We start from the raw sequence: 19,620 nt of genomic DNA, 5'->3' as shown, positions 1-19,620 counted from the left end.
AGTCAGGAAGTTCTTCCTCATGTTCAGATGGAATCTCCTCTCTTGTAGTTTGAAGCCATTGTTCCATTGCGTCCTAGTCTCCAGGGAAGCAGAAAACAAGCTTGCTCCCTCCTCCTCTCTGTGGCTTCCTCTCACGTATTTATACATGGCCCTCATCATGTCTCCTCTCAGCCTTCTCTTCTTCAGGCTAAACATGCCCAGCTCCTTAAGCCGCTCCTCATAGGGCTTATTCTCCAGATCCTTGATCATTTTAGTCGCCCTCCTCTGGACACATTCCAGCTTGTCAATATCTCTCTTGAATGGTGGTGCCCAGAATTGGACACAATATTCCAGATGTGGTCTAACCAAAGCAGAATAGAGGGGTAGCATGACTTCCTAAGATCTAGACACTAGGCTCCTCTTGATGCAGGCCAAAATCCCATTGGCTTTTTTTGCCGCCACATCACATTCCTGGCTCATGCTTAACTTGTTGTCCACGATGGCTCCAAGATCTTTTTCACACGTACTGCTCTCGAGACAGGCATTGTCCCCCATTCTGTATCTTTGTATTTCGTTTTTCCTGCCAAAGTGGAGTATCTTGCATTTGTCACTGTTGAACTTCATTTTGTCTTGGAAGAGACTTGCTCAAAACCACAATTCATCCCTTTCCCAGAAGCCAGGGTGGAAAGGCAAGGCAAATGTGGCGCCAAGAGGGAAGCTTGCTCCTTTTGCCACCATCCAAAGCAACAGCTTGCTTTCCCCGGAAAGGGAAGGGTATCAGAGGGCTCAAATCCCACAACCAGGGATTAGTGTCTAGATCTAAGGAAGTAATGCTACCCCTCTATTCTGCTTTGGTTAGACCACACCTGGAATATTGTGTCCAATTCTGGGCACCACAATTCAAGAGAGATATCAACAAGCTGGAATGTGTCCAGAGGAGGGCGACTCAAATGATCAAGGGTCTGGAGAACAAGCCCTATGAGGAGCGGCTTAAGGGGACGGGGAGTCAGAGACTGGGGAACCGGGAAGGAGACGACGCCAGGAAAGGAGGCAAAGAGCTGGAGAACTTCTGAAGGACCTTCGTGCCACCGGGAGAGCGCAACACACACACACATACACACCCAAGTAAGGCCCAGGGAATCTTATCAGGAAAACCAGCCAAAAGGGGCTACAAGTTTCTTATCAGAGCAGAAACAAAGCTGTGTTCATAAAGGGAGAAGTTCAAAGTAGAGCTTGGGCCAGACCAACACTCCAAGAGTCAACTTTCCAAGGATTTGGGACACACAGCTGTGCTTCGTTTATTGCTATTTCTAAAGGAGGTGGGGAACGGTGCGGCTGCCAAGTTACTTTTAGAGTGTATTGCCATGTTGTTCTCTGCCAGAGTGGGAAAACAGGCACAGGACAACTTCGGCCCTCCCTCCAGATGTTTTGGATTTCAACCCTTACCTGCTGTTAGAAATAGGGCTAGAAGGCAGGATCATCAAGTTTGCAGACGACACCAAATTGGGAGGGAGAGCCAATACTCCAGAGGACAGGAGCAGGACTCAAAGGGATCTTGACAGATTAGAGAGATGAAGGGCCAAAACTAACAAAATGAAGTTCAACAGGGACAAATGAAAGAGACTCCACTTGGGCAGGAAAAACGAAATGCAAAGAGACAGAATGAGGGACAATGCCTGGCTCGAGAGCAGTACGTGTGGAAAAGATCTTGGAGTCCTGACAGATGGCCATCCAGCCTCTGTTTCAAAGCTTCCAAAGAAGTAGCCTCCACCACACTCCAGGGCAGAGAGTTCCACTGCTGAACAGCTCTCACAGTAAATGTAAATAAAGAGAAGAGCCGCTACCAAAGCAGAAACACCTGTCTGAAGTCATTGTGTTGTCGAAGGCTTTCATGGCTGGAATCACTGGGTTGTTGTAGATTTTCGGGCTATATGGCCATGTCCTAGAAGCATTCTCTCCTGACATTTTGCCTGCATCTATGGCAAGCAACCTCTGAAGATGCTTGCCATAGATGCAGGTGAAACGTCAGGAGAGAATGCTTTTAGTACATGGTTATCTTTCTGAAGTCAGTTAATTGGATGATATTGTCAAAGGCTTTCATGGCCGGAACCACTTGGTTGTTACAGGTTTTTTCAGGCTATATGGCTATGTTCTAGAGGAGGTGGGGAATAGCAAGAACATGGCCATATAGCCCGAAAAAAACTACAACAACCCAATTGGATGATTACAAAGGAAATTGGCCAGCAAATTACACTGATAGGGCCCAAGTTGGCCCTTGCCAGACTTGGAATCATAGAATCCTGGGGGACCATCCAATCCAACTCCCTTCTTCCTGGGTTGTTTTAGGTATTTTGGGCTATATGGCCATGTTCTAGAAGCATTCTCTCCTGACGTTTCACCTGCATCTATGGCAACCATCCTCAGCAACCATCCTCAGAGGTTGTGGGGCCTCTGAAACCTAGTGATTCCAGCCATGAAAGCCTTCAACAATGCTCTTCTTTCTTCCAAACATGGAAGACACCATCCAAGCCCTCTGGACAGATGGCCACTCAGACTGATCAAAGGTAGAGGACTCCACCAGACAATATATATTCCTCTCGGTCCTTTAGGAGGTTCAATCCCAGGTGGGATCTCCTTCCTTGCCATTCGAGGTCTGGCAGCCAACATGGAGGAGTCTTGGGCTCATTGCTTCAAACCAAGTCCCACACAAAGCAAGGCTTCATGTGACCCACTTGTCACTAAAAGAGGGGTCTGTGGGGGTCCAAAGGGGCTGCAGGATACAGATTTGCTGACCCAGACACCCTGGGGCCCTCCTTGTAGCACCCAGCCAGGCTTCCTCTCTCAAATGTCCAGCAGCAGTGACCACAGAGTGACCGTTGCGTCCCTAAGAGGCCCAGATGGAGCGAAGCCTTAAAATGCCACTCAAGCTGGCATAAAGATGGAAGGAATGTTCAAAAATAATCTTGAGGGTGATCGGAAAACATGTTTGTGAGGCTTGACAAACCCTGACAGGGATGCCGGTCTGCGCAGGCGCACCAGGCGCACATCCTTTCCTTCGGCAATCACTTTAGCGAAACAAGCTGTTTGCCACTTATGTCTGAGTACAAACACAAAGTGACACGATTCATCTGCAAAGCCCAAAGACGCTCCACGGAAGCAGGGACGCCGACAGCAGTGGGGCAGGAAATGGGGCAGAAGGGCCCAAGCAGGGTCCGAGGAGGGGGTGCTGGGGGGGGGGACAAATGGCCAGACAGGAGGGGTCAAAGGCAGACCGCCATTGCTCTGAGCCAATGTGGGGGGGGGGGGGAGCATTGCTTTACTATGAGCCCCAAACCCCTGACAAAATACCCCCAGAGGCCCAGAAAAGACCCACAAGGGCCATTCAGGCCAACCCTCTTCTGGCCACCATTCCGGAAAAGCACAATCCAAACATGACCAGAATCACTTGGTTGCTGTGAATTTTTGGGGTATGGCCTTGGACTGTGTGGCTCATAATAAATGGTGGCAAGTTCTTGGTGGGATGGGCATCCCAAGCCCCCTCCCCTCTCTCCTGAGGAATCTGGACAAGGACCAAGGAGCCGCAGTCAGAACTGACCACGGAACAGGAGACGGGTTCCAGATTGGGAAAGGCGTACGGCAAGGCTGCATCCTCTCACCCAACCTCTTTAACGTGTATGCAGAACGCATCATGCGAGGATGTGCGGGGCTGGAGGAATGCAAAGCTGGGGTGAAAATGGCTGGAAGAAACATTCACAACCTCACATATGCAGATGACACCACTCTGATGGCCGAAAGCGAGGAGGAGCCGAGGAGCCTTCTAATCAAGGTGAAAGAAGAAAGCGCAAAAGCCGGCTTGCAGCTAAACGTCAAAAAAACCAAGATTATGGCAACAAGAATGATTGACAACTGGAAAATAGAGGGAGAAACCGTGGAGGCCGTGACAGGGTTTGTATTTCTAGGCGCAAAGATGACTGCAGATGCAGACTGTGGCCAGGACATCAGGAGACGCTTCCTTCTTGGGAGGAGAGCAATGTCCAGTCTCGATAAAATAGTCAAGAGCAGAGACATCAGACTGGCAACCAAGATCCATTGCCTAGTCAAAGCCATGGTCTTCCCTGTAGTCACCTACGGATGTGAGAGCTGGACCTTCGGGAAGGCCGAGCGAAGGAAGAGAGAGGCTTTTGAGCTGTGGTGTTGGAGGAAAGTCCTGAGAGTGCCTTGGACTGCGAGAAGATCCAACCAGTCCATCCTCCAGGAAAGAAAGCCCGGCTGCTCACTGGAGGGAAGGAGAGTAGAGGACAAGATGAAGTCCTTTGGCCACATCAAAGCCTAGAGAAGGGAATGATGCTGGAGAAAGTGGAAGGTAAAAGGAAGAGGGGCCGACCAAGGGCAAGATGGAGGGATGGCATCCTTGAAGTGACTGGACTGACCCTGAAGGAGCTGGGGGTGGTGACGGCCGACAGGGAGCTCTGGTGTGGGCTGGTCCATGAGGTCACAAAGAGTCGGAGACGACTGAACGAATGAACAACAACATGGCCAATGTATTCCAGCAGCATTCTCTCCTGACATATACATATCCCTGTGGAATAATGTGCAGGCTGGGAGGAAGACCCCTTGTCTGTTTAAAGCAAGTCTGGATGTTACAATTAGCCAGCTTGAATAGCATGAGTAGCCATGAACTTGCAAGGTCAATTATAGAATCAAAGAGTTGGAAGAGACCTCATGGGCCATCATCCAGTCCAACCCCATTCAGCCAAGAAGCAGGAATATTGCATTCAAAACACCCCTGACAGATGGCCATCCAGCCTCTGTTTCAAAGCCTCCAAAGAAGGAGCCTCCACCACACTCCCTCCGGGGCAGAGAGTTCCACTGCTGAACGGCTCTCACAGTCAGGAAGTTCTTCCTCATGTTCAGATGGAATCTCCTCTCTTGTAGTTTGAAGCCATTGCTCCATTGCGTCCTAGTCTCCAGGGAAGCAGAAAGGAAGCTTGCTCCCTCCTCCTCCCTGTGGCTTCCTATCACATATTTATACATGGCTATCCTATCCCCTCTCAGCCTTCTCTTCTTCAGGCTAAGCATGCCTAGCTCCTTAAGCCGCTCCTCATAGGGCTTGTTCTCCAGACCCTTGATCATTTGAGTCTCCCTCCTCTGGACACATTCCAGCTTAGAGTCAATATCTCTCTTCAATTGTGGTGCCCAGAATTAGACACAACATTCCAGGTGTGGTCTGACCAAAGCGGAATAGAGCATGGGGAATATGACTTCCCTGGACCTTGACACTAGGCTCCTCTTGATGCAGGCCAACATCCCATTGGACTTTTTTGCCACCACATCACATTCCTGGCTCATGTTCTCCTTCCTCCCCACGAGGACTCCAAGATCTTTTTCACACGTCCTGCTCTTGAGCCAGGCATTGTCCCCCATTTTGTATCTTTGCATTTCGTTTTTTCTGCCTAAGTGGAATCTCTTGCATCTGTCCCTGTTGAACTTCATTGTGTTAGTTTTGGCCATTCATCTCTCTAATCTGTCAAGATCCCTTTGAGTCCTGCTCCTGTCCTCTGGAGTCTTGGCTCTCCCTCCCAATTTGGTGTCGTCCGCAAACTTGATGGTCATGCCTTCTCGCCCTTCATCTAAGTCATGAATGAAGATCCTGAGCAGGACCGGGCCCAGGAGGGTATCTGCATAGAGGCAAGTGGAGTGTATATATCCCTTTGGAATGATGTCCAGGTGGGAAGAAGAACCCTTGTCTGTTTGAAGCAAGTCTGAATGTTGCAGTTAGCCAGTTTGAATAGCATGAGTAGCCATGAAGTTTGCAAAGTTAATCAGGGAGGCTATTTGCATTGAGGTATTTATTTATTTACCCTGTCTCTACCCCGAAGGGAACTCAAGGCGGCTTACATAGAGGCAATTATTCAGTGCCTTAAAACACATACAACTCCAGTAACATTAATATTAAAATGGAATTAAAATTAATGCATATTAAACATTTAAATCATTTCAAAACATTACATTCAATATAAATCACACCATCCATAATCGTAGCCTAAAGTCATTCCGTAGTCACGGCGCATACTTCAAATCTGTTATTGCATGGCACTATTCTCCAAAAGCCTGATCCCAAAGCCAGGTTTTTACTTTCCTTCTGAAGGCTAGTGGAGAGGGGGCTGGTCTCGTAGCCTGGCCTCTGTTGCCTGGAGGCACCCTCTGTTTGGGAGCTGTTAACCCGAACTTGTTTGCTGCTTAGAATTACAGTGCCAGTTAACATCCTCCAAACAAGGATGCCTCCAGGCAACAACAGCCAGGCCACCTCTGTGCAAACACCCTCACTGATTGACTTTGCAGCTGTAAGGTTACCCAACCCCCAGGTTGAGAAATGCTGCCTTAAGGCCATCCAGTCCAACTCCCTTCACCAGGACAAGAAAACATAACCAAATCCCTCCTGACAAAGAGCCATCCAGCCATAGATATAGAGAGATATGATTCATACACAGATAGATATAGTATCCTAGATTTGAAAGGGACCCATAAAGAAGGACAATTCTAGAAAATGAAATGCAAAGAGACAGAATAGGGTACAATGCATGGCTCGAGAGCAGAATGTGTGCAAAAGATCTTGGAGTCCTCGTGGACAGGAAAGTGAACATGAGCCAGGAATGTGATGTGGCGGCAAAAAAAGCCAATGGGATGTTGGCCTGCATCAAGAGGAGCCTAGTGTCTAGATCTAGGGAAGTCATGCTCCCCATGCTCTATTCTGCCTTGGTTAGACCACGTTACCTGGAATATTGTGTCCAATTCTGGGCACCACAATTCAAGAGAGATATTGACTCTAAGCTGGAATGTGTCCAGAGGAGGGCAACTAAAATGATCAAGGGTCTGGAGAACAAGCCCTATGAGGAGCAGCTTAAGGAGCTGGGCATGTTTAGCCTGAAGAAGAGAAGGCTGAGAGGAGATATGATAGCCATGTATAAATATGTGAAAGGAAGCCACAGGGAGGAGGAGGAGGGAGCAAGCTTGTTTTCTGCTTCCCTGGAGACTAGGACGCGGAACAATGGCTTCCAACTACAAGAGAAGAGATTCCATCTGAACATGAGGAAGAACTTCCTGACTGCGAGAGCCGTTCAGCAGTGGAACTCTCTGCCCCGGAGGGAGTGTGGTGGAGGCTCCTTCTTTGGATGGCCATCTGTCAGGGGTGCTTTGAATGCAATATTCCTGCTTCTTGGCAGAATGGGGTTGGACTGGATGATGGCCCAGGAGGTCTCTTCCCACTCTAGGATTCTAGGATTCTATTATTCCAGAGTAGGCAAACCAGACAATTTCCACATCAACACTCACAAAGAAACAACAAGAAGTACTGTTTACCCAAGAGCAGAAAGATATTACATATATTAGAAACCAACACTTTCTCATGACTTTATTTTCCAGATCACCAGACTGGGCCACAACAATGCGTGGCAGGGGATGGCTAGTAAATAAAGTCCAGTGCACAAAGGCCTTGGCTATTGCATCTTGGAAATGCTTGCTAGCCATATGGCACAAACTTAGAATCATAGAATCAAAGACTTGGAAGAGACCTCCTGGGCCATCATCCAGTCCAACCCCATTCTGCCAAGAAGCAGGAATATTGCATTCAAAGCACCCCTGACAGATGGCCATCCAGCCCCTGTTTAAATGCTTCCAAAGAAGGAGCCCCCACCACACTCCAGGGCAGAGAGTTCCACTGCTGAACGGCTCTCACATGTTCAGATGGAATCTCCTCTCTTGTAGTTTGAAGCCATTGTTCCCTTGCGTCCTAGTCTCCAAGGAAGCAGAAAGGAAGCTTGCTCCCTCCTCCTCCCTGTGGCTTCCTCTCACATATTTATACATGGCTCTCATATCTCCTCTCAGTCTTCTCTTCTTCAGGCTAAACATGCCCAGCTCCTTAAGCCGCTCCTCATAGGGCTTGTTCTCCAGACCCTTGATCATTTTAGTCGCCCTCTTCCTCTGGACACATTCCAGCTTAGAGTCAATACCTCTCTTGAATTGTGGTGCCCAGAATTGGACACAATATTCCAGGTGTGGTCTAACCAAAACAGAATAGAGAATGGGCAGTATGACTTCCCTGGATCTAGACACTAGGCTCCTATTGATGCAGGCCAAAATCCCATTGGCTTTTTTTGCTACCACATCCCATTCCTGGCTCATGTTCAACTTCCTCCCCACGAGGACTCCAAGATCTTTTCCACACGTCCTGCTCTCGAGCCAGGCCTCATCGTCTCCCATTCTGTCTCTTTGCATTTTGTTTTTCCTGCCAAAGTGGAGTATCTTGCATTTGTCACTGTTGAACTTCATTTTGTTAGTTCTGGCCCATCATCTCTCTAATCTGTCCAGATCGTTTTGAATCCTGCTCCTGTCCTCTGGAGTCTTGGCTATCCCTCCCAACTTGGTTCCTGGTCCTGTTCAAGGAACACTGGTCTGAAGAGCACCAAAATGGTCCTTCATGGATCCAAATGGGCTTTGCCCCTCCTCACTGCCCAACCCCCCCCCCCCCCCCCCCCCCATCCCGACAACCACAGCAAATGCCCATTTGCTCCGATTTTAGGCCAAGAGCTTCTCGGGAAGGTCAGTTTGTATTTTTAGGAGGCCACAGGCCGGCCCTGCTGGGAAAAATGCTTCTGAGTGGGTTTAATTCCTATGTTCCGCTTAATGCCATTCCGAGCGTAATTCCTGCATGAGTTTAGTTCCATCTCTTCTGGCTTGTTTTTATTTAGCTCGCATTCTTGCCTTCAGCCCCAGGTTTTGCGGGAAAAGGCGGAAAAAGAGGGGGGGGGCAAAGTATAAATAAAGTCTAAACGCAAGACGAGACAGTTGGAGCCAATGCCTCCTTCTGCCAGATTCAGAAATGGCTGAGGAGATGGAGGGATAGAGGGATGGATGGATGGATGGATGGATGGAGGAAATGAAGAAGGAGGGAGGGAGGGAAGGGACTGCCGAGAGATGAAGAGAAAAAGGAAAGGATGGAGAAGGGAAGAGAGAAGGCGAGCTGTCTTCCCTCCCTTCCAAAGAAGCTGAATGAGGGGGATGGATGGATGGATGGAGGGAGGAAATGAAGGAGGGAGGGAAGGAAGGGACTGCCGTGAGATGAAGGGAAAAGGAAAGGATGGAGAAGGGAAGAGAGGAGAGATGCCCTTCCTCCTTTCCAAAGAAGCTGAATGAGGGGGATGGAGGGATGGAGGGATTGATGGATGGAGGAAATGAAGAAGGAGTGAGGGAAGGGAGGGACTGCTGAGAGATGAAGGGAAAAGGAAAGGATGGAGAAGAGAAGAGAGGAGAGAAGCCCTTCCCCCCTTCCAAAGAAGCTGAATGAGGAGGATGGATGGACAGATGGATGGAGGAAATGAAGAAGGAGGGAGGGAAGGATGGAGAAGGGAAGAGAGATGAAGGGAAAAGGAAAGGATGGAGAAGGGAAGAGAGAAGGAGAGCTGTCCTCCATCTCTTCCAAAGAAGCTGTATGAGGGGGATGGATGGATGAATGGATGGAGGAAATGAAGAAGGAGGGAGGGAGGGAAGGAAGGAACTGCCGAGAGATGAAGTGGAAAGGAAAGGATGGAGAAGGGAAGAGAGAAGGAAAGATGCCCTCCCTCCCTTCCAAAGAAGCTGAATGCGGGGAATGGATGGATGGATGGATGGATGGATGGAGGAAATTAAGAAGGAGGGAAGGAAGGAAGGGACTGCTGAGAGATGAAAAGGAAAGGATGGAGAAGAGAAGAGAGGAGAGATGCCCTTCCTCCCTTCCAAAGAAGCTGAATGAGAGGGATGAAGGGATGGAGGGATGGAGGAAATGAAGAAGGAGGGAGGGAAGGAAAGAAGGAAGGGACTGCCGAGAGATGAAGGGAAAAGGAAAGAATGGAGAAGAGAAGAGAAGAGAAGAGAAGAGAAGAGAAGAGAAGAGAGAAGGAGAGCTGCCCTTCCTCCCTTCCAAAGAAGCTGAATGAGGGGAATGGACGGATGGATGGATGGAGGAAATGAAGAAGGAGGGAGGGAAGGAAGGGACTGCCAAGAAAGAAGGGAAAAAGAAAGGATAGAGAAGGGAAGAGAGAAGGAGAGATGCCCTCCCCCCCCCTTCCAAAGAAGCTGAATGAGGGGGATGGATGGATGGATGGATGGATGGAGGAAATGAAGAAGGAGGGAGGGAGGGAAAGAAGGGACTGCAGAGAGATGAAGGGAAAAGGAAAGGATGGAGAAGGGAAGAGAGAAGGAGAGATGCCCTCCCTTCCTTCCAAAGAAGCTGAATGAGGGGGATGGATGGATGGATGGATGGAGGAAATGAAGAAGGAGGAAGGGAGGGAAGGAAGGAACTGCCGAGAGATGAAGTGGAAAGGAAAGGATGGAGAAGGGAAGAGAGAAGGAAAGATGCCCTCCCTCCCTTCCAAAGAAGCTGAATGCGGGGAATGGATGGATGGATGGATGGATGGATGGATGGATGGAGGAAATTAAGAAGGAGGGAAGGAAGGAAGGGACTGCTGAGAGATGAAAAGGAAAGGATGGAGAAGAGAAGAGAGGAGAGATGCCCTTCCTCCCTTCCAAAGAAGCTGAATGAGAGGGATGAAGGGATGGAGGGATGGAGGAAATGAAGAAGGAGGGAGGGAAGGAAAGAAGGAAGGGACTGCCGAGAGATGAAGGGAAAAGGAAAGAATGGAGAAGAGAAGAGAAGAGAAGAGAAGAGAAGAGAAGAGAAGAGAAGAGAAGAGAGAAGGAGAGCTGCCCTTCCTCCCTTCCAAAGAAGCTGAATGAGGGGAATGGACGGATGGATGGATGGAGGAAATGAAGAAGGAGGGAGGGAAGGAAGGGACTGCCAAGAAAGAAGGGAAAAAGAAAGGATAGAGAAGGGAAGAGAGAAGGAGAGATGCCCTCCCCCCCCCTTCCAAAGAAGCTGAATGAGGGGGATGGATGGATGGATGGATGGATGGAGGAAATGAAGAAGGAGGGAGGGAGGGAAAGAAGGGACTGCAGAGAGATGAAGGGAAAAGGAAAGGATGGAGAAGGGAAGAGAGAAGGAGAGATGCCCTCCCTTCCTTCCAAAGAAGCTGAATGAGGGGGATGGATGGATGGATGGATGGAGGAAATGAAGAAGGAGGAAGGGAGGGAAGGAAGGAACTGCCGAGAGATGAAGTGGAAAGGAAAGGATGGAGAAGGGAAGAGAGAAGGAAAGATGCCCTCCCTCCCTTCCAAAGAAGCTGAATGCGGGGAATGGATGGATGGATGGATGGATGGATGGATGGAGGAAATTAAGAAGGAGGGAAGGAAGGAAGGGACTGCTGAGAGATGAAAAGGAAAGGATGGAGAAGAGAAGAGAGGAGAGATGCCCTTCCTCCCTTCCAAAGAAGCTGAATGAGAGGGATGAAGGGATGGAGGGATGGAGGAAATGAAGAAGGAGGGAGGGAAGGAAAGAAGGAAGGGACTGCCGAGAGATGAAGGGAAAAGGAAAGAATGGAGAAGAGAAGAGAAGAGAAGAGAAGAGAAGAGAAGAGAGAAGGAGAGCTGCCCTTCCTCCCTTCCAAAGAAGCTGAATGAGGGGAATGGACGGATGGATGGATGGAGGAAATGAAGAAGGAGGGAGGGAAGGAAGGGACTGCCAAGAAAGAAGGGAAAAAGAAAGGATAGAGAAGGGAAGAGAGAAGGAGAGATGCCCTCCCCCCCCCCCTTCCAAAGAAGCTGAATGAGGGGGATGGATGGATGGATGGAGGGATGGAGGAAATGAAGAAGGAGGGAGGGAGGGAAAGAAGGGACTGCAGAGAGATGAAGGGAAAAGGAAAGGATGGAGAAGGGAAGAGAGAAGGAGAGATGCCCTCCCTTCCTTCCAAAGAAGCTGAATGAGGGGGATGGATGGATGGATGGATGGATGGAGGAAATGAAGAAGGAGGGAGGGAAGGAAGGGACTGCCGAGAGATGAAGGGAAAAGGAAAGGATGGAGAAGGGAAGAGAGAAGGAGAGATGCCCTTCCTCCCTTCCAAAGAAACTGAATGAGGGGGATGGATGGATGGAGGAAATGAAGAAGGAGGGAGGGAAGGAAGGGACTGCTGAGAGATGAAAAGGAAAGGATGGAGAAGAGAAGAGAGGAGAGATGCCCTTCCTCCCTTCCAAAGAAGCTGAATGAGGGGGATGGATGGATGGATGGATGGATGGATGGATGGATGGAGGAAATGAAGGAGGGAGGGAAGGAAGGAAGGGACTGCCGAGAGATGAAGGGAAAAGGAAAGAATGGAGAAGAGAAGAGAAGAGAAGAGAAGAGAAGAGAGAAGGAGAGCTGCCCTTCCTCCCTTCCAAAGAAGCTGAATGAGGGGAATGGACGGATGGATGGATGGAGGAAATGAAGAAGGAGGGAGGGAAGGAAGGGACTGCCAAGAAAGAAGGGAAAAAGAAAGGATAGAGAAGGGAAGAGAGAAGGAGAGATGCCCTCCCCCCCCTTCCAAAGAAGCTGAATGAGGGGGATGGATGGATGGATGGAGGGATGGAGGAAATGAAGAAGGAGGGAGGGAGGGAAAGAAGGGACTGCAGAGAGATGAAGGGAAAAGGAAAGGATGGAGAAGGGAAGAGAGAAGGAGAGCTGTCCTCCCTCTCTTCCAAAGAAGCTGTATGAGGGGGATGGATGGATGAATGGATGGAGGAAATGAAGAAGGAGGAAGGGAGGGAAGGAAGGAACTGCCGAGAGATGAAGTGGAAAGGAAAGGATGGAGAAGGGGAGAGAGAAGGAAAGATGCCCTCCCTCCCTTCCAAAGAAGCTGAATGCGGGGAATGGATGGATGGATGGATGGATGGATGGATGGATGGATGGAGGAAATTAAGAAGGAGGGAAGGAAGGAAGGAAGGAAGGAAGGAAGGAAGGAAGGAAGGAAGGAAGGGACTGCTGAGAAGAGAAGAGAAGAGAAGAGAAGAGAAGAGAAGAGAAGAGAAGAGAAGAGAAGAGAGAAGGAGAACTGCTCTCCTTCTCTTCCAAAGAAGCTGAATCAGGGGGGTGGGTGGATGGATGGAGGGATGGAGGGATGGAGGAAATGAAGAAGGAGGGAGGGAAGGAGGGAGGGAAGGAAGGAAGGGACTGCAGAGAGATGAAGGGAAAAGGAAAGATGGAGAAGAGAAGAGAGGAGAGATGCCCTTCCTCCCTCCCAAAGAAGCTGAATGAGGGGGATGGATGGATGGATTGATGGAGGAAATGAAGGGAGGGAAGGATGGAGAAGGGAAGAGAGATGAAGGGAAAAGGACGGAGAAGGGAAGAGAGGAGAGGTGCCCTCCCTCCCAAAGAAGCTGAATGAGGGGGATGGATGGATGGATGGAGGGATGGATGGATGGAGGAAATGAAGAAGGAGGGAGGGAGGGAGGGAAGGAAGGAACTGCCGAGAGATGAAGGGAAAAAGAAAGGATGGAGAAGGAAAGAGAAGAGAAGAGAAGAGAAGAGAAGAGAAGAGAAGAGAAGAGAAGAGAAGAGAGAAGGAGAGCTGCCCTCCTTCTCTTCCAAAGAAGCTGAATGAGGGGGGTGGAGGGATGGAGGAAATGAAGAAGGAGGGAGGGAGGGAAGGAAGGAAGGGACTGCAGAGAGATGAAGGGAAAAGGAAAGATGGAGAAGAGAAGAGAGGAGAGATGCCCTTCCTCCCTTCCAAAGAAGCTGAATGACGGGGATGGATGGATGGATGGATGGATGGAGGTCAAGCGGAGAGAGAAAGAGGAAGAGGAGGAGGAGGAAGAGGAGGAAGAGGAGGATGGCAGAGGATGACAGGCACAGAGAGGAGGAATCCCTCCCCAGGAGAGGAAAGGAGAGGAGAGGGAAGGGAAGCGCACAGAGACAAGCAGAGAAAGAGAGAGAGAGAGAGAGAGAGAGCGAGGCTCAGGAGAAACAGGTGGGAGGAGAGACAAAGATAACCAGAAGCCAGACAGGTTCTTTTAAAAGGCAGTGATTAACACAGCAATTAATCTAATAAGTACCACGCTGAATTAAAATTCCCCCATCAGCATTAAGCGGCGGAGGACGGGCGGGCGGATGCGGACGCTGATGCCGCTGCTGCTGCTTCTTCTTTGTGAAGTTTGCTAACTTGAGTGCGGCTCCCTTTCAGGGGGATCGTGGGAAGGAAGCCCCCCGACTGGAGACCAGCAAAACATGCCCCCATGCTGCTCCATATCAGTTATGATACTGGGAAGGGAGGGAAGAACGGCCCAGTGGAGAGTGGCACATGCACTGGAAATGGGGGCCTCACTCCTTGGCAATCCAAATGTGGAGACCCTCTGGCCCACTGCAGCACTGGGTTAAAAGGGGGAGCGGTTGAAGGGGGAGGGGGAGGGAGACCCCTCCCCAGGAAATGTGGAGCCCCTCTGGCCCATTGCAGCACTGGGTTAAAAGGGGGAGTGGTTGAAGGGGTGGAAGAGGGAGACCCCTCCCCAGGAAATGTGGAGCCCCCCCTGGCCCATTGCAGCACTGGGTTAAAAGGGGGAGCGGTAGGAGGGGGAGGGAGACCCCTCCCCAGGGTCTTTGGGTCACCACGCTGGAGGCAGCAACCCATGCAAGCTGAACTCCCTGGTGGTTCTAGCCCAGGGCAAACTTGGGCCCTCCCTCCAGGTGTTTTGGACTCCAACTCCCACCATTCCTAAGAGCCTACCGGAAATGTGGAGCCCCACACCGGAGTCGAGTGTCCAGATCGAGGGAAGTCTTGGTGCCTCTCTGTTTGGCTTTGGTTAGACCTCTTTACCTGGCATCACACTGTGTCCAATTCTGGGCACCACAGCTCAAAACACACCTTGACTCTAATCTGGAAGGAGTCCAGAGGAAGGGGGCAATGGAAAGGATCAAAGGCCTGGAGACCACGAATCCCTTTGAGGATTGTCTTCAAGAGCTGGGCATGTTTAGCCTCAGAAGAGAAGGTTGAAAGGAGACATGAGAGGAGCCGTGTATAAATACGTGGAAGGACGTCATAAGAGAGAGGGAGCAGGCTTGTTTTCAGCTGCCTTTGAAACTAGGACTCCATGGAGCCATGGGTTCAAATGACAGGAAAAGACTGGGTTGTGGTAGGTGTTTTCGGGCTATATGGCCATGTTCTAGAGGCATTCTCTCCTGATGTTTCGCCTGCATCTATGGCAGTGTTTCTCAACTTTCTTAATGCTGAGACCCCTTCACACAGTTCCTCATGTGGTGGTGACCCCCAACCATCACATTATTTTCGTTGCTACTTCATAACTGTAATGTTGCTCCTGTTATGAATCGTAATGTAAATATCTGACATGCAGGATGGATTTTCATTCACTGGACCAAATTTGGCACAAATGATATGCCCAAATTTCAATATTGGTGGGCTTGGGGAGGGATTGATTTTGCCATTTTGGAGTTGTATTTGCTGAGATTTATAGTTAAACTACAGTCAAAGAGCATTCTGAACTCAACCAACTATGGAACTGAACCAAATTTGGCACACAGAACTCCCATGAACAACAGAAAATATTGGAAGGGTTTGGTGGGCATTGATTTCTGTTTTGAGTTGTAGTTCACCTACCTCCAGAGAGCACTATGGACAACATTAATGGATCTGGACCAAACTTGGCATGAATACTCAATATGCTCAAAATTTGGGAAAGATAGACCTTGACATTTGAGAGTTGAAGTTGCTGGGATGTATAGTTAATCTACAATCAAAGAGCATCCTGAACCCAGCCCATAAGAGATCTGCACTAAACTCAACATGCTACTTACATGGCCAACACTGATTACTAGTGGGGTCGGGGGGGGGGCAGCTTGTTTTTGAATTCGGGGAGTTGTAGTTCACCAACACAAAAAAGAAAGAGAAGGACAGGCAGAGAGATATTCCCCCTTCTCTGCCAAAAGGGTTCCTAAGACCGCTAGAAATATGTGTTTTCTGATGGTCTTTGGCGACCCCCCCGAAACCCTTTCGCGACCCCCTCAGGGGTCCCGACCCCCAGGTTGAGAAACACTGATCTATGGCAAGCATCCTCAGATACACCCTACTGCTGGCACTAGAACAGGCCTGGGCAAACTTGGGCCTTCCCTTCAGGTGTTTTCGATTTCAACTCCCACCATTCCTAACAGCCAGCAGTCTGTTAGGAATTGTGGGAGTTGAAGTCCAAAACACCTGGAGGCAGGGCCAAAGTTCACCCATGCTGCCCCAAGAAGTTGAACCTGTGAACCATTCTGCACAAGCCAGAAGTAAACACCATTTCAATACTGTATACAAAAGGCTTAAGTTTGATTCCAGACCACAGCTTTCTGGTCATTTCACAGCTGGTGACGCACCCTTGAGACAAGGCATCGTTTCGCAACACACTAATTTGGTTTTACTACCAAACCGAAGGTTAATAATAATAATAATGATAATATTGTTCTTGGATTGATTCTGGCAGCCCAAGAACAATGTCATGATCTCTAGATCATGCCATACAACTGACATAAACCACATGGCCATGGGACATTGGGCCAAAAGGAAATGCAGGACAAACGGGGCAGCCATAAAACTTAGCTGCCAAGGGTGAGGGGGGAACTGGGCTTTGATATGGGAGGGCTTTGATATGGTAATGGGACTAGGTGCCAAAGGTAAGGGAGGAAATGGGCCTTGAGATGGAAAGGCTTTGAAATGGTAAAGGCACCAGGGTACCTGAGTGTATGATTTATGGTATGCTAGTTAGTACTATATAGGAGACCTGTAGTTGAAGCTCTTGTATTCCGAACAATAAACGTGTTGATGTCTACTCCACTCGTGATTCTCTGCGTGATCCTTCATAGGAGATTCCTCCAGAGCCACACAGCGTGGAACTGAGACACTTGACAAACAAGCCAGTAGAACCAATGCCATCAAAACCAGAATTGAAAAGTCGACGACAGATCCCAAATGTAGACTCTTCAAGGAAGCAGATGAAACGATAGTTCGCATCCTCAGCTGCTGCCAGAAGATCGCGCAGACAGACTCCAAGCAGAGGCACAACACCCTTGCTCAGATGACTCATTGGAACTTGTGCCACAAACACCATCTGCCTGCAACAAAGAACCGATGGGACCACAAGCCAGAAAATTACCATCTGCCAGCTGCAGAAGGCCACCTTGCTGGGATCCGCACACATTATTCGCAGATGTATCATGTAGTTCTAGACTCTTGGGAAGTGTCCGACATGTGATCCAATACAACAGCTAGCAGAGTGTCTGCTGTGGACTCATCTTGTTGTGTTTCATAATAATAATAATAATAATAATAATAATAATAATAATGAACAACAAGGACTGGAGATAAAACTTCAGCAGAGACCCCTTTTACTCCTGATAATAATTCTTCCAGGACTGGGTTTCCCTTCCAGGGAGAAGGTTTCTCTCACGTCTCACCTGTGTTCTTAACTAGGAGCCTTTGCAAGTTGGGCATTTGTAACATGGGAACTGCCTGCATTTGGATAATTATTTATTTATTTTTATTTATTTATTTGCTTTACTTCTTTACCGCGTTTCTCAGCCAAAATGGCGACTCAAGGCGGTTTACATAGTAAAGGTCAACACAACAACAACAAGAAGGCAGTTAAAACACATTATACAAAACATCAGGTCAAAACAATCATAATCCTAGATATATGCCTCAGCAAACAAATCAGAATCAGAATCCGTAATCAGAATCCTTTATACCAATTCCTGTGATCAATTGTACCATATTACTGTATTTCATTGCATTATTTAGCCAAACGCTTGTTCGTAAAGCCAAGTCTTGACCTTCCTCCGGAATGCCAGCAGTGAAGGGGCCTGTCTGATGTCCACAGGTAGGGCGTTCCCCACAGGTAGGGCGTTCCCTAATGTGAGGTTAAGTGATATCTGGAGAGTAAAGTGTCGTAATGCCACAGGCGACTCATTTGGCTCATATTTCACAAATTGAAGTTTTATCCAAGACATTTTCAGATCACAATCCCATACTGTTAAGAAGGAGAAGGGAAAATACAACCTTCAAATGGTGGTTAAATGAATGCATTTTGCAAAATGTGTTGGTTATATAAAAACTAAGAGTCATTTGTAACTTGGGGACTGCCTGTGCACCTTTTTCAAAATACTACAAGATTGGTTGCTTATTTCACATAGACTCAGAGGGGTCTTGTTAGGTTCACACAACACACCGCGCTCAACAGACCAATGTGTCATGAAAGACAGGCTTAAAGCAGTGTTTCTCAACCTTCCTAATGCCGCGACCCCTTAGTACATTTCCTCATGTTGTGGTGACCCCCAACCATAACATTATTTTGCTCCTTCATAACTGTAATTTTGCTCCTGTTATTAATTGTAATGCAATTATCTTATAAGCAGGATGTATTTCTATTCACTGGACCAAATTTGGAACAAATACCCAATACGCCCAAAATTGGATTGGGATGGGGTTCGGGGGGGGGGGGGGGGTTGATTGATTTTGTCATTTGGGAGTTGTAGTCATTGGGATTTATAGTTCATCTACAATCAAATTGCATTCTGAACTCCAGCAACGACGGAATCGAACCAAATTTGGCACACAAAACTACCATGGCCAACAGAAAACACGGGAAGGGTTTGGTGGGCATTGACCTTGAGTTTGGAGTTGTAGTTCACCTACATCCAGAGAGCACTGTGGACTTAAACAATGATGGATCTGGACCAAACTTGACATGAATACTCATTATGCTCAAATATGAACACATGTGGAGTTTGGGGAAAATAGACCTTGACATTTGAGTTGTAGTTGCTGGGATTTATAGTTCACTTACACTCAAAGAGCATTCTGAACCCCACTAACAATTAAATTGGACCAAACTTCCCACACAGAACCCCCAATGACCAACAGAAAATACTGTGTTTTCTGATGGTCTTTGGTGACCACCAGTGAGTGTCAGAGGGGTCGCAGGGATCCCGACCCCCAGGTTGAGAACCACTGAGTTTAAAGGGTGGTGGGAGGTGGCTGGTCTTTCTCCACCCTGTTTCTTCCACCCAAAGTCCCACTTTCCCAGATTCCCTGACTTTGCAGGTGCCCCACTCACTCCCTCGCTCACTCACTCAGTCACTCACTCACCAATGGGGGAGAGCTCAGCCACGCTCCCGATGTAGGGTCCCCCCAGGAAGCGGGGCTCGCTGTCGTTGATGTCCTGCACCTTGATGACGAACTCGGACTCAGGCTCCAGCAGGCGCCCGCTCTGCCTGTCCCGAGCCTGGGCTCGCAGCGTGTAGAAGGTCTTCTGCTCGCGGTCCAGGCGCTCCGTGGCGTGGATGTCCCCCGTCAGCTCATCGATCAGGAAGACCGTGCCGGCCCCCTCCCCGGAGATGGTGTACTTGATGGAGCCGTCCCCCTCGTCCGAGTCTGAGTGGATCTGCAAAAAGGGGGCAGAAACCCAGAGGAATCAGGAGGGAGGGAGAAAGGGGTTGGCGAGGCACATCTTCCAGCCAAAAAGAGGTAGGTAGACCTTCAGTCACAAACACATTGGAACTCTGAGAGACCTTGGGCCAGAATGGGACAGAGCAGCGTTATCTATCTATCTATCTATCTATCTATCTATCTATTTACAACCAGGAGATGTCTATGGACAATGCAGGCTCCCCGGCTTGGAAATGAAGATACCGTATATACTCGAGTATAAGCTGACCCAAATATAAGACGCGGCACCCAATTTTACCACAAAAAATTG

General features: G+C 48.9%; 1 protein-coding gene across 1 annotated transcript in view; it reads right to left on the bottom strand.

Annotated features, from left to right (window-relative positions):
* The window catches only part of LOC132772942 (cadherin-22), a 161,060-nt gene that overhangs the window by 51,872 nt on the left and 89,568 nt on the right, over positions 1 to 19,620 (bottom strand). The window contains exon 4 of the mRNA XM_067468327.1: positions 19,011 to 19,305. Within this exon, the coding sequence (XP_067324428.1) occupies positions 19,011 to 19,305 (295 nt within the window). The remainder of the gene's footprint in view (positions 1 to 19,010; positions 19,306 to 19,620) is intronic.

This window comes from Anolis sagrei, chromosome 4 (genome assembly GCF_037176765.1).
Source record: "Anolis sagrei isolate rAnoSag1 chromosome 4, rAnoSag1.mat, whole genome shotgun sequence".
Taxonomy (NCBI): domain Eukaryota; kingdom Metazoa; phylum Chordata; class Lepidosauria; order Squamata; family Dactyloidae; genus Anolis; species Anolis sagrei.
This window is presented reverse-complemented; position numbering and strand designations above follow the sequence as displayed.